The 27,918-nt window shown below is 39.0% G+C and overlaps 2 protein-coding genes across 4 annotated transcripts; one reads left to right on the forward strand and one right to left on the reverse strand.

Moving 5' to 3' along the window:
* The first annotated feature begins 586 nt into the window (after positions 1–586).
* On the forward strand, positions 587–8,822 carry atp1b1a (ATPase Na+/K+ transporting subunit beta 1a). The gene is made up of 6 exons (XM_086161115.1): positions 587–823; positions 4,745–4,873; positions 6,279–6,434; positions 6,671–6,855; positions 7,286–7,369; positions 7,494–8,822. The coding sequence occupies exons 1-6, from the start codon at positions 730–732 to the stop codon at positions 7,749–7,751; spliced, it is 906 nt and encodes a 301-aa protein (XP_086017241.1). The 5' UTR covers positions 587–729; the 3' UTR covers positions 7,752–8,822.
* On the reverse strand, positions 7,623–27,895 carry nme7 (NME/NM23 family member 7). 3 transcript variants are annotated; one of them, XM_086161114.1, is made up of 12 exons: positions 27,791–27,895; positions 26,813–26,914; positions 26,370–26,536; positions 25,068–25,178; positions 22,942–22,992; positions 22,570–22,777; positions 22,366–22,471; positions 18,373–18,437; positions 17,697–17,765; positions 17,256–17,357; positions 9,459–9,563; positions 7,623–8,900 (listed from the first exon to the last, which is right to left on the reverse strand). In XM_086161114.1, exons 1-12 carry the CDS (start codon positions 27,791–27,793, stop codon positions 8,868–8,870), a joined length of 1,122 nt encoding a protein of 373 aa, XP_086017240.1. In that variant the 5' UTR covers positions 27,794–27,895; the 3' UTR covers positions 7,623–8,867. The 3 variants fall into 3 exon arrangements, 2 of the variants coding, with proteins under 2 accessions (XP_086017240.1, XP_086017239.1); XM_086161113.1 differs by having other exon boundaries at positions 9,459–9,566; XR_015107243.1 differs by lacking the exon at positions 7,623–8,900 and having other exon boundaries at positions 9,522–9,566; positions 17,256–17,374.
* Between the last annotated feature and the right edge of the window lie 23 nt (positions 27,896–27,918).

Below are 27,918 nucleotides of genomic sequence, written 5' to 3' on the forward strand. Positions count from 1 at the left end.
CATTTATATTCATTTTTATTTTCCTTTTTTAGTTTTTGAGGTTACAACGTTACGCTGCTGTGACAAAGGAATTTGTTTATCTTATCTTATCTTAACCACTAACTCATTGTCTATGATGCAACTTTCCATTTCAGATATAGCAACCTTATAAAACAATCAGCCATCATTATGTCAACCACTTAGGCATGGCCTCTGTGCATAAAAGGCAATAAAACGAGCAGTTATGAAGATTTATAATGGAAAAACTGCAAAAAAAAAAAGTGCCTGTGTTTGGGAATAAGGCCACATAAATGTTGCTACATTACAAATCTCGTGGAATAAACGGAGCGGTTGCCATGGCACCGAAACCCTTTAAAGCGCCCCGGGCAACTACTGGACGTTTTATGAAGGCCCCCACAGTCAGTCCCGTCGTGACTATGATAAGCAGACCCCCTCCCCCTTCGAAACACACACACACACACTCACACACACACACACACACACGACCACCGACATCTCGTCACTGACGCAGAGAGCGGAGCGCCGCTGTGATTGGCTAAGCCCGACCCCCCCTTCTCTTCGCGGCTGAACTTATTACTGGAGTTTGAGGCGGAGTCGATTTCCACGAGACTTAAATGGTGTGAGCTTCATTTGGCGGGGTTGGGTACGAAACTGTCCTTTTCAGTTTCCTGTAACGGACAGTTGAGCTTAAAAAAACACCGTTAAAACTTAGAGCAGTTGGATATCGACATGTCGGGGAATAAAGACAGCGACGGCGGGTGGCAGAAGTTTTTGTGGAATTCAGAGAAAATGGAGTTTCTGGGACGAACAGGGGGAAGTTGGTGTAAGTTCCCTCTTTTCATTTTCAGCTAGCTTACTGTTAAGTTGCTAATGCTTTTTTCTGAGGGGGAAGTGGCGTTTTTCTTTGGGGTAATTTCACGGGCAGCACCTGTTAGAGTACATCGCCTCGAAATTGATGCTTTAGGACCTGTTTTATCGGCGGAGGATGCGCGGAATCTGTCAAATTCGGGATATCACGGGATTAACGATAAATATAGCCATGTCACAGGTGTGCTACATGATGCTAATTATAAAAGTGAGTCTACCCACTGTCGAGTCTGTAATGATTGCTTTTTTTGTGAGTCTGTGGGGTTACAACTGTTCACCATAAATGTAATGTACGTCATATTTTAAGAGCGTTGGGCTGATATTTATGACCGTGTTATAAGCGATAATGGCCCCAGGGGAATGGGCTTATTGATTAATAATCGTCCTTTTTGACAAGGTCATCCTGAAGGACGGCATGCGGTGGGCCAGGAATGTGTGGTTCACTGCAGATTAACTGGTGAAAGTTAATTTTGGGGGGTTGTGTTTCTCATAGTTGTAAATTACCATACGCATGTCAGGAATTATTAAAACAGGGCATTTTGTTTCTATTAATGATCACACGGGGGAGATACCTAGCATCCCATTATTGCGATTTCACTCAAGATAAATGGAACCAGATTTAATCGTCTCATTCCGTCTTCAGTACTTTTAAGTCGATGGAATAAGCTGAGTTACAGCCGATAATTCGATTGAACCAACTGCGGATCATTAAATAGATCTCAGTAAGAGAACTGAAGCATTTTGCTCCTTATTACGGGCATTTTCTCGTGTGAGGAAGGCAGCAGCCGTGGAAACGCGGTGCTGTAGAACAGATCACGACTCACATGTCTCAAGGGCCGCCCCTATCCAGCTGAGTTCTTTTTTTTTTCTCTTACAAGAAGTGAGACATCAGCCAGCATGGCTTTGCCATTCGCCTTAGCTCTTTTTCTGAGATCAAGGAAACTCAAATAAACTTCTAGTAATGGCTAATTCTCTGCCAAAAAAAAATCACAGTGGTACCGCCGTCACAACTGGCTTGCGGCGCTCAATGGGGACATTGAGGGATCATCTCTGGTGACGTTAGTAAATAACAAAACATTTATGTGGTGATGATGGAAAATGAGCCCAAATGCCTCATTGCAACAGAGAGTTATTCTTGTCTCGCCCCTGTCCTTTGTCGTGATGGGCAGCGATGTCGCACTTTTCGAGTATTGCACTAAAAGCAACAAGTACATCTTCTTGTCAAAATCTTCTTTTTGTGACAACTGGAGTCGAATTTCTTCAAAAGTTCAAGTCCAGTTGCCACGACAAGAAGATTTTGACAAGAATTCCCCGTGACCTGGATGACTGAGAACCGCCACAGACAGGCATGTCTTTTTTATTCTGATATTAGTGTGTTCCCATTTACAGACTGAGTCATATACACCAAGGAGGCTTTTAGGCGAGGTAGGCTGGGTCCAATAGTACAGATTATAAGGATGTCACGATGCAGAAGAGACGTGAGAAAACGCAGTGCAATGAGACAGCGAGACAGCGAGAGTGGTCGTGTTGACATCAGCGTCTGTTCAAGTGGGGGGGCTTCGGTGTGGCGTCAAAATGTTGTGGGGGGTGGGGTGCGGGGCCCTTCTCAACATGCTGCAGCAGTCTGGTGGGGGAGGTGCTATCCATTTAAACTCAGCCTTTCGCCACCACTAGACAGGTTTTCTGTGCTATTTACATTGCTGGGCGACAATGTTGACTCGTGGCTTTAGAGTGGTGCTTGGTACCATCATCTGATCACATTGCGCTGATCTCCTGTTTTACTTGCATGTCTCTGATCATTCGTGTCACATAGTTACACATCTCACTTGCCAAAATCAACCCTGACCTGATTGTCTGCTAAAATTGAAAGTTGGATAGAAGGCAGTCATTGGTTGTATTACACCTCCACCTGAAAAATTCAAATGACTAATTTATTTTTGCAGTCACATACCTGTGACGGTTTTAGGTATGATTCCCCTTGCAAACATGCCATGTGTTGTCACCTTTTCCATATGACCATATGGATATGTAATACATGTTTAAAAGCTATCAAACATTCAACGTTTTCCTGAAAACATGTTTATCAGCTTTGGTACGAGTCTTACTTGAAACCTGGCAACAACAGTGCATCTGAATAATGAAAAACATTAAAAAGATTTTGTTCTCGATGGCATGTGACACTGACAATGTTCCCATTTGTATAATTGATAAAACTGACAATAACTGAGTCAGACTAGCAGGGATACTTCTGTACATGTATATGTCCATTGTAACTGCTAGAGAATTTTGTGACTTGTTTATTAACAGGCCATGGCAGGTATAATGGCTGTAGAGCCCAACCACAAAGCAGCTCCATAAAGTATTTTCACAGGGATTGATTTTGGCCTGACGAATAGTGGAGTTAAGGGTATAGAAGAGCACTATCTAAAAAACAAATGAATAAATAAAAATCTGAAAACAAATGCCTGATGATACTTGGTATTGAAAGGTGTGTAATATATTGTTGACAGCTTGAAGGAAACCTAGGCGTTTCATTATTTCATGCTTCTTAACTATAATCAGAGATAACTACATAGTAGATCACTACATATTGTTATGCTGGCCACAAGAAACTCTTGAGACCATGCAGAAACATGTTCACAACAACAACATTTTAGAGATTAACTATTCAAGCCTTTTGTATTGAAAGAAAGTATCACCGTATGCTAAATGTGACCCAAATTTTACCAACAGGAATTTCAAATCACAATTTTATATAATTAGAAACATGCAAGAGGCATGATTGTTACCCAAGAGACAGAAGTTGGGCTTTTACGTACAGTTAATTGGGCAAGTTTGTTTCTCTCTCTCTCTCTCTCTCTCTCTCTCTCTCTCTCTCTCTCTCTCTCTCTCTCTCTCTCTCTGTGTTTTTTTTTAACCAAACGTGTTGTGACTCGTGTTCCAGCAGCAGAAAGTTCTGCTGCACTGGCAACAATGGCAAGTGGCTCTGCTTGTAATCTTACAAATAGAGCCCCCCGCTGCACACTAATTGAATTAGAATTTAAATAATGTCCCAAAATATCAAGAATCAATTGTTCTGAAGTGACTGTCATAATAAGCAAAGATGAAAACAGAAAGGGGATCATGATTACATATGTGGAAAAACCAATTAAGGCGAATCCCAATTTTCTACTTGTCTTCTTCTGTTTATCATCTTGAGAATAACAGCTGTTGTGAACTTCACAGCAATTATGATTAGTTTTACAGATCATAGTTTTACTGTTGAATTGCTACTTACTACTGAGAAAGCGTATGGAAACTATTGTCCAAATGAGATATTGTCTTGTAGGTTGATGTTAATGTCAAATGTCACAATATGTCTTTAGTTCAAATTTAGCACAAATTCTAAATCTTTCTTAATTTATTAATGTTTCCGGAAATATTCCAAACAATGATTCCTCAGTAAATAAAAAAAATATTACTAATTGAAAATCACTATGAGGTACTGAATTTACAGAAGAACAACCAAAGGAATCACCCAAAGAAGTTATTGAAGAAATGACTTAAAAACAACTTGAAATTAGTTCAGTTGAAACAAAATGAGATCAAAACCCCCTTTTCCTACAGCTCATCTTATTAAAAAATTACATTTTAATGTAAAGAATGACGCTGCGTCCTTTGTGTTTTCTAAACACTCAAACATTGGTCTGTGTATAGTAGGGGCAGATCCTACTAAATTATATTTGGGTATCTGAAATCTGCTTTTTCATGTGAAACACTTAGCATATATATTCATATATTTATATATTCATTCTACATTCTGACTTAAAAATCAGACGTCTCTGACTCAACACCAGCATGACAAAAACATTTCATTCATTGTTTTTCCTCCCGACAGTCAAGATCTTACTGTTCTATGTGATATTCTATGGATGCTTGGCTGGAATTTTCATCGGGACAATTCAGGCAATGCTGCTCACATTAAGCAGCTACAAACCCACCTACCAGGACAGAGTGGCTCCCCCAGGTAATTATATTCTTCACTTTTTTTACTTTAGGATGTTAAGAGTTGTGTCCTGCAGCTCTGCTTGGGTTCTTTATAATGGTGGCAAAAAATGAAATAATGTAGCGCAGGTTGTTATTAAGCTGTTATCACAATAAAAGTGACCACTTTTGGCTCAGTCCAACGGATGGGAGCAGATCATATTTACAGTAGCTGTCGGGGTGTCCCTTTAAGCAGCTACTCTATCAGAAGTCTTTCTGACCTTAGATGGGTTCAGCCATTTTGTCCTTTACTCTCAGTCAGTCAATGTTTTCCCCTTCAGGCTACCAGGCAATCATTATAGCTTTCTCTCATTCTGACTAAAACAATTCATGTGTGCTGTGATTATGTGTCACAACTGGCATATTTACATGTACATGCATTGCAGGCAGATTTTGGAGCTTTTTTGAGGGAAAAAAGTTCAGTCACAGCTAAGAGGGCCTCTAAGCTTGTTTTGCTGATGAAAATTCTCTGTAATCTGTAATCTTGTGGGAACACAAGCCATCGAACACGTTTTCCGGCAAGCTGTGAGACGGTGCAGATTTAAGTGCTCAGCCTTGTCTTGCGGTGCCAGTACTTGTTTGCACTGCACATGTTTTAGTCTTGGCTGTATTTTTAGCAGCCATTGTAAATGACTGGTTTCATGCTCTCTGTACAGTTTGCTGCCTCCCAGCTCTCCACCACTGTTGATAATCAAAGAGCAGCCCAGTAAAGCCACAAAGTGTGGAGTGCTTTAAGCTGAAGTGACTTTCCAGCAGTGGCATGATAAAGGAAGCAGAGAGTAGTTAGATTTTTTTTTTTTTTTTTAGAACCGGAGCCCGCCTCACACAGAGGCTAAAAGTTTCCATTGTGAGAGAGTCACACGTGAATCTAGTGGGTGGGGGCAGGGGATTGGTGAACTTTTAGCAGCCTCCACTGAAATTCAAATGACCAAATGTTCATTCTGTGCCACTGTTACACAAATAACTTAAACATGACTTGTACGTGTGCAGTACATAAAAGGCAGACGTCAAAGTAAACAGTAAATGTTCGCTTTCTCTCCTCTTAGCCATCTCATTGTCTTGATGTCACGCCTCCCTCAGGCCTTGTGCTCATAGTTTGTGGAAAATTACTGCTGTAAAGGGCTGACAGAGACCATGCTAGGAAATCCCTAAGACCCTGCATTGTGTGTCGCTCTGAAATAATAGACCAAAGATCATTTGGTCTGCTGGGCTGGTCTACATAGAACAGATAATACAGTTGAGATCCTGTCCGTACTTATTTATTTCCTCAAACCAAAAACAGTACATGCCTTATACTTTTCTCACCTCTCATGTCACCAATTTTGTCTTTGTATTTTTCTATTCTCTGGTAACTCACATTTTTAATTGCCTTTTTCGTTTTCTTTCAGGCTTATCACACACACCACGCTCAGAAAAATCCGAAATTTCTTTCAGTAAGAGTGATGGGGCTTCATATTCGAAGTACACTGACAGCATGAGCAAGTTCCTTGAACTGTATGATGAAGTTCGCCAGGCCAATCAAATGAAATTTGAAGATTGCGGAGGCAAGTATAAGCCAATCAAACAGGGATTGTCATACTCTCTGGCTGATCCCTGATGGGTATGTAATAATTGTAGATAATGATTTGCCACACATGCTCGTCTGTATTAGTTGTGCAAAGCAGTCATTTATAAGGAGCAGATGACAATTTCAGTTTTTAATGACTGTGAGAGAAATGATTAAAATATACAATGTTAGCTGAAATGTCTACATTTAATGTGGTCATTTGCTTTCCTGTAGATTCTCCACAGCCTTATATGGAGCGTAGAAGCCTGGAGAGCAAGGAAGGCCAGAGAAAAGCCTGCCGCTTCCCCAGGTCTTTGCTTGGCGTCTGTTCAGGGCTGAATGACAAATATTATGGTTTTGCTGAGGGAAAGCCTTGCATCATTGTCAAGCTCAACAGGATTGTCAACTTTAGACCAAAGGTAGGCCATCGTAGATTTCTATTTTCCTCACGTGCACTGAGAGATACTCAGTGCACGTAAATACTGCATGTGTCTGAAAGAGATCTTACGATGAGAGAAATCAAAAATAAAATTCCGCAAGAAATAAGCCTGATGAAATAAGAGAACATCCAATTAGCTCTTGAATGTATAAAACCTTTTGTTCCGAACAAGGTGCCTTCACTGTTCTTAAATACATCACATATATTTAAAATGCCAATTTGATTTTAGTGGCATTTAAAATATGGAAATGTTTAGCCATAAATGGCAGCTAAGTATTGATAGAGTCTAGCTGAAAATGTTTTACAGTGACTTGCACCACATCAACTCTGGTTGAACGCAGCCTCCTTTAGTGCCGAGCTGCAGTCAAATGCCATGTAACTATCAGCTCATAAATATGTGTATTTTTCAGGCCCCTTCCCAAAATCAGTCTCTCCCAGAGCCCCTGCAGTCCAGAATACAAGCAAATCTGATCCCCATTCACTGCAAAAATAAGGTGAGCGTAACAACCCATCGTCTCTGAATGAAATAACGGAATCGATACATTGCACTTATCAATAATGAAAAAAAAAAAAAAAAGAGTCGAGCTTTTGATTTGAACTCAACTGTTGTCTTTACAGAGAGAGGAGGATGAAGACAAGATCGGAGAAATCAAGTATTTTGGCCTCGGCGGTGGCTTCCCTCTCCAGTACTACCCATACTATGGCAAACTGCTGCACCCTCAGTACCTGCAACCTCTGGTGGCCATCCAGTTTGCTAACATCACCCTAGATCAGGAGCTACGCATAGAGTGCAAAGCGTATGGAGAAAACATCAATTACAGCGAGAAGGACCGCTATCAAGGACGTTTCGATATTAAAATCACAGTCAACTCGTGACCTCAGCCACAACAAGCGCTCCTATTTTGAAAACAAGTAAAATGTAGAGAAGAGTTCAGATGCAACACTAGTAGTCTTTGAACATTCATAATATACAGAACCTACACTTAATCTGTGTGCTTTACAGTAGGCTTTTTCTGTGTGTCTGTTGAGCATTAGAATGTAAAATACAAGCGCAGCAATAGCAAATATTTATTCTACTGTACATGAAAATATTCCTTGAGCCATGGTTTGTTCTACTATTACTGTAAAACTACAATTCTACTACTGATGCGTAGCGAGCTGTTTAAGTCCCCAAAGTATTTCATCCTGTGGTTTCAATACATTCATGGGGTGCCAAGTGCTGTCGTCTAGTTCTGTTGTACTCTCATTTGTCTTATGTCAGTTTAGTGGTCCAAGGTGTGTGTTTGTGGGTGTGCTCATGTTTCATGCAGATATATTAGTTGATATTTGTGTGTGTTTATGTGCTCTGACTAACTGAAATACTAGCATGGTACGCTGAACCATTAAGGCCCATGTATGAGTAAATGACTGCGCTCAACAGAAACTTAGTTTTGTCTTTTTTATTTCTACAGTGAGATGTTCATGTTGACTGTTGTACACTTTTTCTTTGTTGTTCAACTTAGCTGTTTGATATGGTTTCATTACATTTCTGTTTGATATCCTGACATCTTTATTCTTAATTCATATGATAGAGCTTTGTGGGTCCAGCCGAGAAGATTTTCACCTCCATGGAAACAGTTGCAACTCAGTGCTTTGAAATCTGTCTTGCTGGAGACATCACATCATGTGATGACACTTAACTATTGAATGTTTTAGCTATTTTCATGGTGGAAGAATTTTATATATATGCAGTTGTAAATTTTTTTCGAAGTGTAATATACAAATCCAATTCCAAAGTCACTGGTCAAGTGTAAGAATATCAGAGGCAATGCAGTATCCCGTGTAATAAGATGTTTAGTCGGTGTGACAGTACTAATGTTGAAAATCAGAATACTTGTCAGGAGTCTGCTCTTGTCACTTTATTTAATCTGCAAGGCTGAAACAATAAACAACAACAACATGAGAACATCTACTGTGACGTCTTTGAAAATGGAGTTTCGCATGCCTTCTCGATCATCCGTCCAAAATCTTGAAGAAATACTGCACCTGTGGAAAAAATTTAGAGACTTCAGTTTTTTGAAAAATGCCCACCAATTATATCAGTGTGCTGAGTTGGTCCTTCCTTTTGTTACATGAGAATGGTGACACTGGGAATGTCCATGAAGTTATCTTGCCTCTGCAAAAAAGTATTTTGTTCACTACCCTCTTAGTCTTGATAAAATGGCAGCTCAGTCAGTCACAGGCTAATGGTTAACAAGGAGGCATTTATCAGACGATCAGGAGTTTTCTTGAACAATGATGCTCGATGGGTCAGTCCCGCTCCCTACAACACAATGGTTTTGTTTCTTACTCCTCTGCCAATGTTGTTTTCTTCCACACCAGCGTGATCTAATGTAACCCCTGCCCACCGAGTGGACACGAGTCTTGCCCCAAGATGCTGCTTAACAGAGTCAAGGGCTTTATTTGTAGCTAAATACGAGGCAGTTCATTTTGCTAAATAAGCATGGCAATGACGGTAGGATTAGAGGAACCACATCGATGAATAATAGTAGTGAATTCCACATTACAAACAGGACATACTGTGCGTGTTGGTGAAACACCCACCTCAAGGACACCGTCATCAGGAAGATCTGTACAGTGGACTCCGTTTTTCACTTTGTCCTTGCCGTAAAGGGCACGCAATGTGGCTGGACGAAGATGTCGCGCGATCTCCTTTTGAACAAAAACATTTGTTTTGACTGTAGTAACATTTTCAGATAAGACCGACCAATAAATGCATTATTAACAGTTTCGGAGTCAACTATTAAATACCAGTCTGATAACCAGTTCCTGCGTTGACTCAACATCCTGTAGTGATGCGTGTCATTTAAATAGTGATTACTCAACCGTCAAAAATGTGATCTAGTTCAGGAAATGGCAAAAAACCAGACTCAACATTTTTGACACTTTTCTTTAAATGCTCAAACACAGCTCAGCAGCAGTGCTTTTACAGAAGTTCACCCCTGCACTCAAATTCTGTTAAGACCAGTGTTGAATTTTTATTCTTAGTTGGAGAAAACTGCGGCGTGCTGATCAAACTATTTAAGTAGTAACTTAGTAGTAATAACATTTTGTGTAATACATAAGCAAAGGTACTTCTACATCATACCACATTCCCTGGTTCAAAACCTCTAACTTGGTAGGCGTGATCTGTCGACTTCCCCATAATTCAGCCAAGGTCAAAGCTGGCTCACTCTGACTTAAATGCTTTGTATCTCAAGGAAATACCACTCTCCCACAGGATCAGCCCTCAGTGGAGGAGGCATATGTGAATAATCTATTCACTGAGAAATGAAATCAAGCATTGTCTGTTACAAGAGGGAATTACATCGTGCATGTCTTGAGACCCTTCTCATAAAAACATTGTATTAAATATGGGACTCTTTTCTCACAGACTTAAACAGAAGATTAAAAATGGGCAGGAACAAATAGTCATGTGAGTCACTTATAGGGATTTGTTTTGCAGGGAAAATAATTTCTCACAGCATGGGAACATTTTCTGTGATAACTATTTCACTCTCAAGTGGTTTACGAGGTTTTACACAATTAGAGGAGCCAGTGTCAAGGTCATAAATTAAGCCTAACTTTTTTACAAAGCCACACATTGTCTTTTGACACCCCCCAGGAAAACAAGTCTCTTGGTTCAAACAATTGCATTCTGCATTGTCAAACAAGGAATCTAGGAAGCCAAGATCACACAAGAAGAAACTGACTGACTTTTATTTTCTTTTTAATTATGAGGAATTTAGTAACATTTACTCCCGATGTACATTTTTCAAAGAACATTCATTTTCTAATGGGCAAGGTTAGGGTCCTCCAATTTAAAGCGTGGGCCAGTTAGAGATTTAGTGAAATATACCTGCTTGCCATAATACCAAGTGGGAAATGAGAGGATAGAGGTTTTTCTTTTCATTATTTAACTAGTAAGAACTTTAAAAACTGCTTTCTACTAGTTACCTCAGTACAATGAGAGGCCTCTGCATTGTATCCATAGGCTACTGGCTTCAAACTTATCACATTTGAATTACAAAAAAAGCATATATACACAGATCATGATGTGACAAAACAACATTGCAACGACAAAACCTCAGTCCGAAGTGGGTTTGCTTGAGAAAATTATTCATTTAACACAGCATTTGGTTGTAATAAATCAACCATAGAGATGTCAAAAGTAAAAAGTATTCCTAAAACATAAAGTTTTTTAAGTAGAATTTGACCCTGATTTATCTTCTCAGCTTACAATATGGAGCCGGGTAAATAGGCGAAGGCAAAGTTCTAAACATTTTTGTTAGGATTAAAGCATCTGTTTTTACTATCCTTTGCATTTTTCAGTGAACCTCAGTAGAGGATTGAGCAGTCGTAACAGCAGAACCCCTATAATGGCTCTCCACTTTTACAATTGTAATAAACAATTGTATAAGACAAGGACTGCATGATGGACTGTGCCAAACACAGCTAAATATAGCCCATGTGGAAGACACACCTTCCTGTCCTATGCTATTTGTCCCATCCGACAGTCAAAGACGTCATAGGGGAGGAGTTTACCGAGCGATCGATTCTTTCTTTTCCTATAACTGCGTCAGTTATCCATGAGCGGCTGTCAAAACTTCAATTTGATTATAATGAGTCCCATTGTGTGCTCGCCTCATGTTCAAGCAATGACTGCTGGCTTTTCTGCATGATAATGGCCAGGGCAGAGTGACCTGGTGCTTAGAAAAATCAGAAAGTCAAATGTCTGATCCTTCACGCACCAAGAATTGTCCCGCCTAGATGGAAAAATACTGTAACATTTCATGTGGTATCGAATGTTGACTATCACTTTACTAGTAAAACTGCACTTCACTTCACTGTTACCATGTGCAGATTGTAAGATGATATTTAAATAACTTATCTAATTACTGTGATTAAACAATTGATAGTACTGTGTTGTTTTCTGTGCACACTTCACAAGACAAAGGAAGAATAGGGTTCAATAATGCCTTAGTTAGAGATAAATGTATGTGGAAACTAAAATGTTGTATGATTTATACCAGATTTATTAAACATCATAGGAATAGGTAAAAAAAATTAAAGCTCTATAAGAAATAAATCAGTCAAACAAAGCAGAGTCATGGCGCACATTGGACACAGACCTGATAAAGTGCCTGGAGGAATCACTGCATGGAGGGGCTGAGTCTAAACTTAACCTGATTTGGGACGTCATATACCAGACCTGTAAGGACAGGTTTGTCGAAATTGTCCCCAAACAGAGGGGGACCAACTGCCCTGAGAGAGAAGGGAAGGAGGGAAAAGGAAATCCTCCAGCTGGTGCAGTCATCTGCAATTTTGTAAGAACTGGAAGAAGGCAACCCACACAGAGAAAGAGGGTCTGAAAGCCCCGTGGAAGGAAGTCGGGAAAAGACTAGCCGGGCTTCGTGAAGCCGAATGCGTTGGCAAGCGCAGCAAGAGGAAGCAAAAAGAGCGAGCCAGTTTCTTCAAGGATCCCTTCAAGTATGCCAGGCAGCTGCTGGAGGAAAAGAAGAGTAGCAAGCTCGAAATGGCCAGGGAGCAATTGGAACAGCATGTCAAAGAGCAGTAGAGTGATCCACAAAGGAGCGTCTCCTTAAGAACACCAGGATACATACCTCGGACAGCACAGCCGACAGCTGAGTTGAACATAATGTGCCCCAAGCTCAATCAAGTCGGGCAAGTCGTGGAGAAAGCAAGGTCATCTTCTGCACCAGGCCCCAATGGAGTCCCCTACAAGCTCCATAAGAAGCGCCCCAGGGTAGTAGAGCTCCTATGGTACCTAATGAGAACTGCCTGGACAAAGCAAGTCATTCCAGCTGAGTGGCTGAGAGGCTTCCCCCACTGAGGAGTTACATGGACAATGTCACCAGCAGTGCTCCCAACGCAAGCCTCCAGCACATCTTGTAAGGCTGCAAGATCGCGCACCCACAGGGGCGCTATAGGTGGCGTCATGACCAGGTCCTGAGAAAGTGAGCCAAAGTGCTGGAGGAGTGTTGACAGGGTAGCAAAGTTCCACCACCAGCGGAGGACCCCACCATCTTTTTCTTGGAAGGAGGGGTAAGGAGAAGCACCAGGCCGAGAGAAACAGCGAGGCCCTTCTCTTCCGACCAGGAGTGGAGTAAGAGGGTTGACCTTGATAGGCAGCTCCAGTTCCCAACCGAGATCACCACCTCATCTCTCTGCCAGACATAGTTGTGTGGTCAGCCAAGGCAAGAGCTGTGCACCTCATTGACCTCACAGTACCACTGGAGGAGGGGATTGAGGCCGCCTCTGAACGCAGGAAGGCCAAGTACTCAGAGCTGGCTGCTGAGTGCCGGGAGCTCCCTGGAAGACGGCCATCTACCCAGTGGAGGTTGGATGTTGTGGCGTCTTGGGGCTGTCAACCACACGCCTCTGGAGGGATTCAGGAGTGACCAGAGGAAGGTTAACGAAGGACACAAAGGACCTGGCAGAAGAGGCTGAAAAGGGAGATGGCTCTGGCTGAGGATGAACACCTGGGGAATGAACACCTAACCACAGACAACAGCTGCAGGGGAGAACACCTATCATCTGCAGACGTCCTTGTCACTGCTCCGCCACCAGGAGACAACAGAATTAAAGGAGCAAACATCGGTGAATGGTGGTTTCTGGCTGATGACCTTGCATCTGACCCGTGGGCACCGGACAAGGTGCGACAGGAAGTAATGCTCAGCAGGTGGGAACATCTTCCTGTACAATCCTCCTAAAAAGACCTTACTCTTTCTTCTTAGTAGTGTTTTTTCGGCATGCTGTTTTCAGTGCCATTCAATAATTTCATCTCTTGGTATAATTATAGCCAACGTATTGTAAAACTGTATTGTAGCATTTTTCTTTCCACTCAGTTATATCTTTATCTTTTATTTTTAGACAAAAATGGTTATCTAAAAGGAAATATAATACTTTGGAAGAGAGTAAAAAATGAAGGTGGTGGTGAGCAGTAAAGAAACATGAACATAGGACAGCTAAGGCTGATATCAGGAGTGATTAGAAGTTAGGGAACAGCGACATAAGGCTGCTGTACTTTGAACGTTTGGGATGGTTTTAGATAACTGGTAGGACATATTCAATGTTCTGCATCTATAGTCAACCGCTTTATCATTGATACGCTCCTCTCAGTACTTTCATCCTTTTCAAAGTTTCATCAGAATGCAGTCAACATGTTGGCTATTATGAAATCTAAACAGAACTTTTGTAAGTAGATTTTTGATCATTTTGTTGTATATTCGTACTCAGCAGGATACTTAATTGGATGTACAATATGACACCAATGTTATGACCCTAATATGATTCAGACAAGTGACTACGGCTGGCTTTGGAATTGTTAAAACTGTAAGGTGACAAAAAAGTAATGTCAATGCCATATAACATAGCACGATATGTTTTTAGTCTAAATTTTATTCATCCTAAGGCTAAAGATGGAGTTTAAAGCCAACTGATTTTTGTCCAACTTTTAACATATAATTTCTGATGTTAAATTGCCACATTTCTTGATATTGTTCTGACTTTATGTGAGTGTTTCTGACTTTCAAGTGACTGTAAATTAATATCTTCATGACTAAAAACCAACATTTGATTGACGCTATTATGATGTATGACTGGCCTACAGCCCCAAAAGCCCCAACGGTAGCATTTTGTATTAAAATTAGATGGCAACTTTCCAAACTGCTGCTCAAGGGTTACTGGAGTCATATGACCAACAAATATCTCTAAGTAGGATATTTTGCCAAATGACAACATGTACATGTGAGATTTGAACAAAACACATAATATTGACAATCTCTTGGTGCACTACCCAACAATATAAATACATTTATTGACATTCCTCAAAATCTAGTATTGGCCAGGCTCTATACACCATATGCGTCAGGGTAATTCTTTCAAGTCTGCCCTCTGAAGGAAATGGGCCAGTGTAAAGTATACTTGAGGTCAGTTCAATCAGCTGTGCGATCCTGTGTTTATTCAAACAACTCCTGTGCTGCTTACAGATTAGCTTTTAGTAAACTGGAATTTATCAATAGTTCATTCTTATCCCAAATAAATGATCCTTAACTATTCATTTACATGCTGACTCAGTTTGAAAATGAGTTTTGGAATGTCTTCACGGAGAAAACATAGACTGAACTTTGGTATTTAACAAAACTAAAGCCTTTAAACCTACACATTCCCTACTTGTCAACCCATTAGGTTTGCATCAGAAAGACCAAAATAATCTTCAGTGTTCCTCCTCCCAGACCCCAATCTTGCTGGGACTTTCCACTTTGCTTACTGAGTTCTACCAGTGAGTGATCTTGGTGATGTTGAGGACATTTTTCAGAAATCACAGAGGCCACTCTGAGGCATGTGTTGGCAATTAATTTTTCCAAGGGGCCAAGGGGCCACATAAAAAAACAAAACAACAATGACTTAACTTAGTTCTAACCAGTGAAAATTTTCTGAAAAAAAATCCGAAAAGGTTTTTGCAAAGCAGTCTCGGGGACCAAACCAAAGTCTCCTGAGGCCAGTCACGAGCCCAAATAAATGCAGAGGGTTGCGTCAGAAAGGTCATCTAGCGTAAAACTCGTGCCAAAACCAAATATTCTAATCGAACCTACGGATGTCATACCAGATCGAGGCCCTGATTGACAATGGCCGCCATTGGTGCTAATAACTTCCAGGGTACCAGTGGAAATTGGGCTACTATGGGTCAAAGGAGAGGAGGAAGGCAGTTCGACAGGAGGGACAGGAGAGGAAAGGCAAGAGTCTGGGACTGACAGTAAGGCCTTTGAATGTTGGGAAGATGACAAGAGAAGCTAGAAATTTGGTTGTCATGATGCAGAGAAAGAAGGTGAATATATTGTGTGTCCACAGACTAGGTGGAAAGGTAGCAAGCTAGATTATGAGGAGCAGGTTGATGCCTGAGGAACAGCGGAGAAGTGTAATATGCCCATTTTTATGTGATGTGCCCATTTTTCAAAATAAGGAAGATGTCTGATAACTACAGAAGGATAAAGTTGATGAGCCATACAATGAACTTATGAAAAAAGGTAGTGGAAACCAGACAGAGCAGAAGTCAGCATTTTTGAGCAACAGTATGGTTTCATGCTTAGAAAGAGTACTAGAGAAGCAGTATGAACTTTAAGAATGCTGGTAGAGAACTACAGGGAGCTGCATTGCACCTTTGTAGACCTGGAAAAAGCATTTGACAAGGTGCCGAAGAGATGAACTATAGTACTGTAAATAAATGAGGCAATCATAAAGAAAGTCCTTACAGGAAAATGCAGCACAACACTGTGATCCTTTCATCCTCCACCCTCATTGATCTACCCAGACAACTGAGCTACAAACAACATGTATCAATCTCTGAATTATCACTTTTCCAGAATGCATACTTCAACCACCATTTGACAGTATGCAAAATGTAAATGCTGTAGGTTTGGAGCAACTCAATGGTTAGTCCTCACATGGTAAGTAATGAAATAAAAGAGGACTGTTGTGAAGGCTTAATTATTTAGTCATCAATGAGCATGCATGTAGTGTCATGTGACCTGGAAATCATTAGCCAATTAACTAACCCATTTCCTGCTTTGTCCCTGCAATGTCAGTGGCATTTGCTTATGGCCTAAATGACTTTTGAAAAGGCACAGAAAATTGAATAAGACATTTGAATTACTTTTATTAAAACATTACATAACACATTAAAGTGAAAGAAACCAGAAGAATGTTTTTTTAATAATAGATTCTGCTGAGTCACAGACTGCTGCTCTCTGTGAAGTCTCTCATTTTTATGGTTACCATGCAGGACGTCTTATCATTAGATTTCACATCACGCACCAACACAGCCTCCAGCATTTATCCCCCAGTATGCATGAAAACTAACATACATACATGTTTGCACGCAAGTTTTCACACTATTCCAGTGTATTTCATGGACCTTATACTTGATCAAATTGCATTCACCAAAACATTTAATTAAAAACTAGGTATATCAATCAGAGGCAGAAAAACATTTTCCACTACAGGATATAATTACTTGGCAACTTGAACAACTTTTCAAATAAGATAGTTGTATTTAATCTGACAATTACCAGAAAGTTGAATTTTTGGGTAGTTTGTGTAAATTTTTTAGGCTTTGGAAGATCATATAGTCCTCAAAAAAATGACTCTACATATGTCCTTCTGGCTTTCTGCTACCGTTCATCAATTCGCAGCAAATGTGATGTCACTACTTCTGGCCTACATTTGAAAAAATAATCTCTATTCTAAATTATAAAATATCCCATAACTTATCATTTTAAGGTAATAGACTGATTTACCTTTTCACATAAAAACAAATATTTTTCTAAAGCTTTGACTTACTGGATCTGCTGGGCCACAGAATTCCCTGAACGACTTGGGTCCATCTGCGCCACAGATCTCGAGGGCCATGCAGGGTCCAGAACATAGCTCAGTCACCATGTTCTGTAGGCAGGGAAATGCTGTTTAACAAAAATAAGATCTTGGGCAATGTAAGGGCAGTTGCAAATTAAAATCAGGAGGTACACCATATTAACCTGAATAAAGGGTCAGACATAAATCAGACGTTTGACATTATAATTTAAATGAGCCATTATTCAATTAAAATGTCATTTATATGAAACTGTTACAAATGTACATCCACAATTTGATTTAGTCATAAACAAAATATCATTCTTATGTACCTTTAAAAGATACCAGACAGTTTTTATGAACAAACAAAAAAAAACAATCCAGTAACACACCTAATGTGGAGGTTTATGAGGGCAAAATAATCCTACTCACTGGATATTCTGAAACAACGCCTTTGTACACTTCGTAGAATTCTTCTGCACTGGCTCGATCCACATTGAACTATAGGAAGAAATTTCTCATGAAAATTATATAAAAAAAATGTAATGAATGAATTGAAAAAAGAGAGGACATAGTGACAGGAGAGTTGAGAAATACAATATTTGAAATTTTTTCCGAACAGTTTGTCACAACTACTTCGTCACAAAATATGCTAAATGTGATACACATATAATGGACATGAAGCCATTTTTTCATGTGAATAACTTCCTTGTATTAATTGCTGATGTGCAGCATTCCTGAGATAACTGTAATTAACGTATTTAATTAAAGTCTTATGACCACAATGTGCATCACATTTGATGAGGCACATGTATGAAACCTCAACATTTTTGCAATGATGTCAAATTTTGATTATGAGGTAAGATTCCATCAGACAAGTTGAATGCTTTGCTCTTAAATGCATATTATGTTTACAATGCCCCATAATGATTTTATAAAGTAGCCTGATTCTGACATGAATTAAATCATAAAAACAAAACTATAGGTATAACGAAATAGCCTATGGGAGGAGAACAGGTTAAAGTTTTGCTACCGCAATCCATCATTTAAAATGCTTGTTATACAGTTCTATACAAAGCAAGACTTAAAGGAGTGGATAGTCTTTTACCATTTGAAGAGCTGAGACTTCAAATCCAGCAGAAAATATAGAGTTCAAGATCTTCCCTGTCAGACCTATGAACACATGAAAGAGTTGCTTCTGAGCTGCTGCTTCTTCCACACAGTTCAACAAGAAAGTTGTTCTTGGCACAGTAAACTTTCCAATATAAACCCAAGCAAATATCTTTGCAAGACCAATCTCAGCTGATGAAGTCTGGTGATCAAACAAATTACATAATTCATTTTTTCATCACATGGCTGCAGCAAATATTATTGAAGTTGCTATGAAGCAATTATAATGCCTCTGTTTTGACATGTGAAGTTTTGTTTGCAATAAGCTCTGATTAGTGTCTTCTATTTCTGCGAATGTCTTCCAGGCACCCTGTTTCTTCAAGCAGAGGAACCATTTTTGTCAGTACTATAGAAAGCAAGATAAAGAGCTTTAGCTTCGTAATTGCAACTGTATATTGCTCTTCAGCTGGTGCGGCGACTAAAAGGCGCAACAATGACAGTGAAGGTCAGATGGCGGCAGACACATAATTGAAAGGGTCACCAGCCTCATGATCTCAGACATCCTGATAAAAGATAGCCTCTGTACTTGCCAGCAGAGAAATAGGTGACTACACTTTGGTACTTTTGAATATTGATCAGTGTAATCCAGAGTTGCAGCCCTGAAATCACAAAGAGCTGATGTGTTTGTTTGCTATTTGGGTAATCAATGAGTAGAGGTCCATTCATGTGTGTATTAGGTTAAGTAACCAGCTCCCAGGTCCTCTTTGCCCTCCACCGGCAGCAGCCAACAGCACACCAAGTATAGGCACACGTTCAACGTAGCTCCCAAAAACAGCTGGTGCTGTTGCTAGGAGATACTATTCTGGGTGCCTGGCAACAGAGGGCTCTCTATTCCAGTCATGTCTGAATGCATTTCAGTCTCAACTTCCATGGCCAGTAATGTGATTGGCTATGTCTTGCACACGAAGCTATAGCGTAAATTAGCCTGTTAAATTAATCTCAAGGGAAATCAAAGCAAGCTTTAGTGAGTGTTTATCTGGAGACTGACAGGAAATCGTAGTTTGGGAACAGCTGGTTCAGCCTCTCAGACAGGGTAACTATTCTTAGCTGGGAGCAAATGTGTCACTTCTCACTTGAAAGTAAACAGTAAACAGCAGTAGCAGTCAAAAACAGCTATTTTTTCTGTTGTGTAATAGCATATCAATTAGTTGTTGTTTTCTATAACATTTCAACACAATTTAGTTATTACACAGTGTGTTCCTATCATCAGAATTAAAATAATCGGAAGATAGTAGATATGTTTTTGAAACAGTAATCGCATTGTTTGTAGTTGATATTCTTATTTCAAGGCAATTCACTATTATGCGACTCAATTTTCAAAGACATATTTTAACTAGAAAGTAGCAGTGCAGTATATCAATTGTCCGAATCTTATCCATCCTGTTAGAGGAGTTGACAACGTCCAGTCTTTAAGTGTTATTAATTTTTTTTTTTTTTTTAATTTGCCCGTGTGATTATATCCGTTGTCAGACTGATCAGACATAAAGGGCTCTCGCTTTGAGGACTATTCAATGTCAATCGTATTTAATTCATTCATTTGTCTATTCCACTTATCTTTCACACAGGAGAGCCGACCCCGGCTCACACTGGATGACGGGGCACAAGCATACAACCATACAATCATTTACTTTCCCATTCGCATTTATGGTCAATTAAGAGTCTTCAATTAACCTACTGAATCAGAGATTAAGATGTTGAGGATCTCTTTGGGAGTGACAAAGGTGGACAGGATCAGGAATAATCAATCAGAGGGACAGCACATGTTAGATGTTTTGGAGACAAAGTCAGAGAAGCCAGACTGAGATGGTTCAGTCCTGTACAGAGTAGGGCTAGTGGGATGCTGAGGTTAGAACTGCCAGGCAGGAGGTATGGAGGAAGAAAAGATTTATGGATGTACTGAAAGACAACATGCATTTAGTTGGTGTGACAGAAGAGGATACAGAGAACGGGGTTAGATGGAGGAGGTTGATTTACTGTGGTGACCCCTTGAGGGACTAGCCGGAAATTAAAAAAAAAAGAATTAACCGACTGAATGTTTTTTGGACTAGGCCAGAAAACTGATAACCTGGAGGACATCTATGCATTCACAGGGTTGCAGAGGGAGATGGTAGTTCTACACAGAAAGCCCCCTGTCAACTTGAACAGGGAATCACAGCAGCATGGTGCTGCCTTCATATTGTATAGTGATACAAAGCTTTCTGAAAAGGAAAATCATGTAACAATAAAAAAGAAAACTACCTACAACAGTCTTTACCAAACACCTTTATCAACAAATAAACTCCAAAAGCAAGACCTATTTTGAGATATATTAGACACAAAGATGTAATAGTCTTTCATTCATTAATTCTCAACAGCAAGAAAAAATATGTCCGTTCTTAATCAAATTCTTTACTCTATACTTTAATACATTTTTAGGGCCTTTTTTTACTCGTCATAGCAGGAAAATATAATAAGTCACGAAGACAGCAATGGCTAAATTCTACTTATGCATGGTGGAGAATAATTTAATTAAAGTAGCTTGCACACAAAATGGCTATGACAGTCTGCTATCTTCTTCTTCTCCTCCTCCTTTCGGCTTTTCCCTTCAGGGGTCGTGACAGCAAATAAACCTTCTCCATCCAACCCTATTCTCTGTATCCTCCTTTCTCTATGAACTACCTTCATGTCCTCTCACTACCTCCATAAATCTTCTCCTTAGTCTTCCTCCAGACCTCCTGCCTGACAGCTCCAATTCCAGCATCCGTCTACCAATATATTCACTATCCTTCCTCTGTACATGACCGAACCATCTAAGTCTGGCTTCTCTGACCTTCTCTCAAAAACATCTAGCATGAGCCGTCCTTCTGATAGACTCATTCCTGATCCTATCCATCCTGGTCACTCCCAAAGTGAACCATAGCATCTTCATCTCTGCGACCTCTAGTTCTGCCTCCTGTCTTTTTGTCATTAAAACAGATTCTAGGCCATACAGCATCGCTGGTCTCCCCACAATCTGCTATACCAAGATATAATCTAAATTCTGAACACTATGTTGTTTAAAAGATCAAGGATATACAAACTGGAGAATCCTTCTAGACGGCTCTAAAATGCAAATGCTACGAGTCACACAATGTTTCAGTATGGATAATATCTTTTCATCAAAAAATGTTTGTTCCTGCCAAGAGAGCTCTGAGATTTGTCCCTGTCACTGCTTTTGTTTGGCAGAGGATTATAGTTCAATTAAAAGAAATAGAAGAAACGCGGGTAAAATTTGATATCAGCTAATCAAAATACTAATCTCTGAATGTCATTACACAAAATGGCACACAGTGAGTAAGGATTAAATCCAAGACATCATTAAAATATTTTTTAGCAAAACCGTTTGGGTTCAAATGTTCAGTCCTCAGTGACACTTTCCTCTCAAACAACAAGCTGTGTGCATAATTCTGCACTGTCGGGAGTTCGCATTTCACAGGTCAGAGCTTTGGAGGCATGCTCCATGTGCAGGGATCAGGCCAAGAGTTTGGAAAAATCCAAATGTAATCATGTATTGCCTTTAATTGACAAACATATTAAGGGCTGAGGGAGCACTAACAGGTCAAAGGCTGATTTCTTCATATCAATATTAATTGTAACCTACGCTATAAGATGATGTCCAAATAAATGAAGTACATATCAGTGCAATGTAGTCTTTTGTAATTGTGACTTGATGCAATATCTTAACTACTTTAAGTGAAATGATGTATTGTGACGTTTGAGAAAGTTGGGTTACTTCCTGAATTTGTACTGTACTTCACTAGTTTTATTTGATTAGTATTGTTATGATGAAGAAACTGAGGACAGTGGAATTAAGACATGTTGAATACTAAATGACTAATTTAAAAAATGAGATTTTCTGGTAAGGAAACAAAGTGAACTAAAGCAAAAAGCTAACTTGATTCATGTTCCTTACCTTCTGATACAGCGTGAGGTTTGATGATGCAGCATGTACAGTCTGTATAAATAGCTGTGTTTGCAGGGCCATGGCCAATAGTGGAGGGGAAAAAAAATTCAGTCTCCTGACAAAAACAAACATAAATGACCAGTACATATAATAATTGGTGGGTATGTGTAGCCTGTGGTGCAGAAGCTGAGGGACAAAAACAAATCTACTCACTCTTGCTGCAGCAGCAACTGAGTCTGAGCCATGTCCAATATTTTTCAAGCCATGTGCTCCAAACTGGGAACGAACACATGCTGGTGCCTCCTTCTGTGCCACAGCTGAGTCTGTAGGTCCCAAGAGTCTCCTCCAGATAGATATGGCCTCGTCACCCATTAGCTCCATGGCAACCACAGGACCCGAGGAAACAGACTGCAACAGGCTACTGCAAAATAGAGTAACCTTCAATTGAAACATGCAGTTGAACCAAACACCTTTTAGTTGTTGGTGAACACCATTAAATGTGATAGTAAATTTTGATCACTTGTAACCAAAAGCAAGCTCTGTTGGCACACAGAAAATTGGAAAGTCATTTACACAAGCACTTACTTAAAGAAAGGCTTTGACTGATGTTCCACATAAAAGTCAGATGCTTGAATCCTGCAATTTACAGAGAATCATGAAACACTAATTAATTAGAGGTCTAATTATTTCTTGTACTCAATACTAGGGTTATGTGTCAAACTACTGTTCCTCCCAATGTCAATTGCCATTGCATGGGAATATCTTTTTTGGCATATAACTTTAGCTTGGCATTAAAACAAAAAAAAAAAAAAAAAAAAAACAAACATTGGCCTGAGCTCAAAAAAGTCAATCAAAATAATAACCAATACATTACAAACTTGGCAGTTAAATAGTGTTAAATGGTGAATGAACTATATTTATAGTGACCCTCGCTATCTTTAGCCATCAAAACGCTTTACAGTACCAACTAGCTCATCAGAAGCAAGTTTCCACAAAGAAATTTGACTAAATCCTAACACCTGACTGCCCCTGCATGTCAGAAAATTCTCTCTGCAGTAGAATTTTTCATGTCATAGTAACACACGTGTAATAAACCACACTGAAAATAGCCACCTTGTAATAATTGTGTTTCAATCGCTTTGGTGATCCAGTATACATAACATTTGGGCCCTGTGCCATCTGAATGGTGGAGGGCTGTAATTAATTGTTTGTGCTTGTGACACTTATGTTTACCTCGAAAGGACATGTGTGCGACAGTTTGAAAAGAGTCATTTATATACTCATTGAATTAATGCACACAAGCTAGATCACTGAGGTAATGACAGTTGAGGGACATAATTCAGTTTTATGCTGGGCATTTTTGCATACCAGCATTAAGATTATTGATTTGTTTCAATTTGAATGATACTGACAATCTATATGTAACATCAGACACAAAACGGTTTCCCTAAAACATCATTTTACATAAAATCTTGTTGCCTACTCATTTCCAATTAAATGCTGTTTTGTTCAATATGGGCAATGCATATTTTAAAAAAAGAACAATTAAATATATAATAAATTCAAATAAAAAAAATGGAAAACACTGGATATGATTTCATTATCCCGCATGCATGTGAAAGCTTGATTAAGTTGGGCTAATGACCTATCAGCTGCAGAACACATGCATTTGTTATGTGAGACCCATTATCCCTGGAAAGTTTAGTATTTTAATGACAATACACAAGCTACTTGGCCAAGTCAACTGAAAAATTATCAAGCCTTCTATATTATTGTTTTGAGCTGTTCTTGATTGTTGCTTGAGGATTTCTTAATTCTCCAAGTTTTACAAATTCTTAGTTATGACATCACATACTCTAAGAGAAGTGTAAGAATGCCATGGCCAGCTACAACGCCACAACAGTAAAGTTACATCACATGGTGACGTAACACAGGCTTGTGTTGCTTTAATGAATGCTACGTAAATCCAAACTCTTCAAATAAGTGAAAGTCATATAAGCCAAAAAAGATACTAATAAAAGTACTATAAAGTTCAATATGAAAATATTTGACTCAATTATGTTGGGAAAGTCACAATCACAAGATAGGAAAATGCTTTTTCTGATGCTATCTGCTATATATATTTTATTAATACTTATACACTGTTCTTTAGAACATACTTGTGCTGCTGTGAAAAGGACTGAAACTAAATTTCACTGTGCAGGAATGAGTAATGGTAATGAAGAATCTTGGGTTATCTTATCTGTCTGATATCGCATTATTGGAAAATCTGCAAATGATTTGAAAAAACATTTTGCAGTCATTTTGGAATTTCAATCGGTGATACTGCATAACTACCAATATAACCAGTATAAATAACACTTACAGAAACCAAAAGTCTTGATGTCAAGCAGATATTTTTATGAAAACATCGTCAATCATCGCACTAATTTCAGCAAGAAATATAGGTGTTGTTACACATCACCATGATTTCATACAAAAATAGACAAAACCAACAACCAATATAAAAAAGCAGTCAATGATTAATTAAATGTCAACATTGTCAGCCCCCTGGCCTGCCATATGTTCCAAATATGTGTAAGACCACAGTTATCCATCTGTTGACACTGGCAGTACTCAGCTTGTTACCCCCACTCCAAGATGGTTTTACTCATTGGCACAACACAACTTGAATTGTTTTTAGATACATATCAGAGACACAATGACCTTACCGAGTAAGCTTTGTCATTTTGGCTTTTGTCACAATCAAATTGGAGTTGTATACCAATTCAAGGACATCCCCAATCTTTGAAACTCCTTCTGGTTTTATCAGGGCCAGAGTTCTAAAGAAATGAATACAGAAAATTAAATACATATAAGAGCAAATTCTGACATGTACAGTTACCACGCTTTGAATTTTTATCAAACAAACTGGTCTAAAAGTATGAAACTTTATTTGCGGGTCTTAACTGAAGAGGAAAAGTCTAATTCACCTAGTGTTTTTCTAAATAAAGCATAAAGATAACACCATTTTATGAGTAAAACTAAAACTATTCTTATTACTTAAGTTAACCATAATGATCTGCAATTCTGATGAAGGTAGGCTTGGATCATTTATGCTGGACAATGCAGCGCAAATAGTGACTCATCCTTTACTCTTCCATTTTTTGGAATCGGTGCATATTGCTTCCCTCTAATGGTGGCTCATGAGACCAACAACTTCAGTTTGGTGAGCATAATTATTCGGTCATAGGTACAACTGAATGAAATTTTAGCACATTCAATCAACGAGGCAACTCGAGGTAAGTGATCAGGAAAAGTGACAAGCATAATCTGCCAACAGAGATATTACTAGACAGAAATGTTACCACTCTTAGAAACATAGGCTATTTTGATGTTCAATTGTATCATTTCTAGTCTGGAGTGTGGGTTCTTGACCCAAATGAGGTAAGAAAGTTTGTTTGGTTTCTGTTTTGGTGATCTGCAATACAAAGTAAAATCGAATGTTGCATTTAATGTTCAATTGAATTCAGTGTACCGAAGAAAAAACTTTGACATTGCAACTGTTTTAGCTGAACTGTGAGCTTCGACTGCTTATGCATACATCTTGCAGACCAAATCTACCTTCAATGCGCAGCCAAATATGACCAAAATTGAAATTAAGTGCATTCTATGGAGCTTACCATAGAATACAAATATATAAGCAGTCTCTCCATGTACCTTTCCTCCAATGCTTGAGTGTAAAACTAACACTTTTCTCCTCCATCAATCATATGTTTCAGATAACTTGTGAGAAAATTATATTCAAAGGAGGATCTAATATTCAAAGTATTGGCTTTTGCATACTGTACATGACAAGTATTTTCACTGGCAAATTCTGTATTAGAAAAGCTAATGGAAAAAAAAAATATATATACATGTATAAAATAAGATAGAATACAATAACAAAGTACAATATAGGGTTTGAGGACAAGATGATATGAATCTAACTGTCATGCACAAGGACGGTGTTATGGACTTCAGAGTGATCATACCTTTCTTTTTTGCTGCCAAGTTTGTTTGCTGTGTACTGATCACCATATTCAATCAACTGAAGCTGACGTGAAAACACATTCACTCTATTCCCAATAAAAAGGTCTTCTTGCTGAATGTCATCATAGATGGTCCTCCTCAGAAAAATACGCTGGTTCTTAACATCAAACTGAAAATAGAATAAAGAACAGATTACTGCTTGTGTAGATTTTAACAGTTCATAATTTTGAAAAGACATTTTACAGTAAGTACAGTTAATGATTACTCAGAGGGTGGTTTACCAAATGCCTCCAATGTAAGCATGGCAAGAACTATACTGTCGGTGTTTTCTTTGGCAACCTTAGAGAGCTGAAGTATCCAAATATTTCTTTTGCAACATGAGAGAGCTGAAGTATCCAAATACAAAGAAATGACGTACGGTTTAAGCATTGTAGTCAATTTTTACCATTTCTACTGAGCAATCTTTGGGGTAATAGAAGAGCTGGTAGCGCCGCAAGAGAGATGCAACAGGGTCATACCACTCCGTGAGAAAGGCATATCGCTCCTCCTGAATGAGCGGAAAAAATACAGATTAAATCAAGGTGGTTAAGGGAAAATAAAAAGGTTTATGAGATTAAGAGAGATCATTAGGATTCTGTAATGCAACTTTGAGCAGACACTGTAAGAAACTGTACCAAATGTCACTAAATAAAGGATCAAAAACATAATGATGTAATTTATATTCTTAAGTTAAATGTGCTGTTTGTTTAAGTTAAATTCTGACTTTCCGTGCTCAGCATAGTAGGTATAGCGTCATGTCAAAGACTTCAAATTCTAACCCAAGTGTAAATGTTCGTGCGTGTTTCTGTGAAGGTGCTTCCTGTCAACTTTCGATAGTCAACGCAGAAAGTCTAATCACACAAACTGTGTAGACAAAGTGATCAAAAATTCTCGGATCCGGTCACAATATATGGTAGAACAATACAAAATAACTTACTAACTTGAGAAACACACGTTTCTTTTGTGTCAAAAAAGAAAAACATGTCACAACCATAAAGCCCAACACAGACAGCATCATAAAATATGTTTAACTTAATTCAAGGTAACAACACTGTGACTAGCTGTGACTGGACGACACCAGCGTAAGATTTAAAAGCTGGTGTTTCGTTGACTAACACAATGTCTACAGTTATCGTCTTCAAAGTTAATTGCTTAAATGTTTATTAAATAGGTTACAAATAAACAACCCTTTAGCTCGACAGAGATTGTTGGTTCAAGAGCAACCAGTACCGTTGAGTGTTATGCTAGCTGTTCAGAAATAATGTTCGCTGTCGAAATCTATGACGCCAAAAAGCCAACGTTTTGTTCGCTCTGATTAAGTGTAAGTTTAGTAAATTGAGGTAATGTCTGAGATATAAAAGGGGAAAGAGAAGATTTGACTCACCATTATTCCGAGGTTTACCGATAAAAGTCTATGTGTTTCGCGTTGTGGTTACCGCGCAATCGTTAGCTACCGGAACATGCTCAGTTACTATGGTAACTTTAATACTGAACAGTAAAGATGCGTTCGCG

The sequence above is a fragment of the Fistularia commersonii genome, chromosome 16 (assembly GCF_037954325.1).
Source record: "Fistularia commersonii isolate RoL2024-O1a breed Wild chromosome 16, RoL_Fcom_v1.0, whole genome shotgun sequence".
Lineage (NCBI taxonomy): Eukaryota > Metazoa > Chordata > Actinopteri > Syngnathiformes > Fistulariidae > Fistularia > Fistularia commersonii.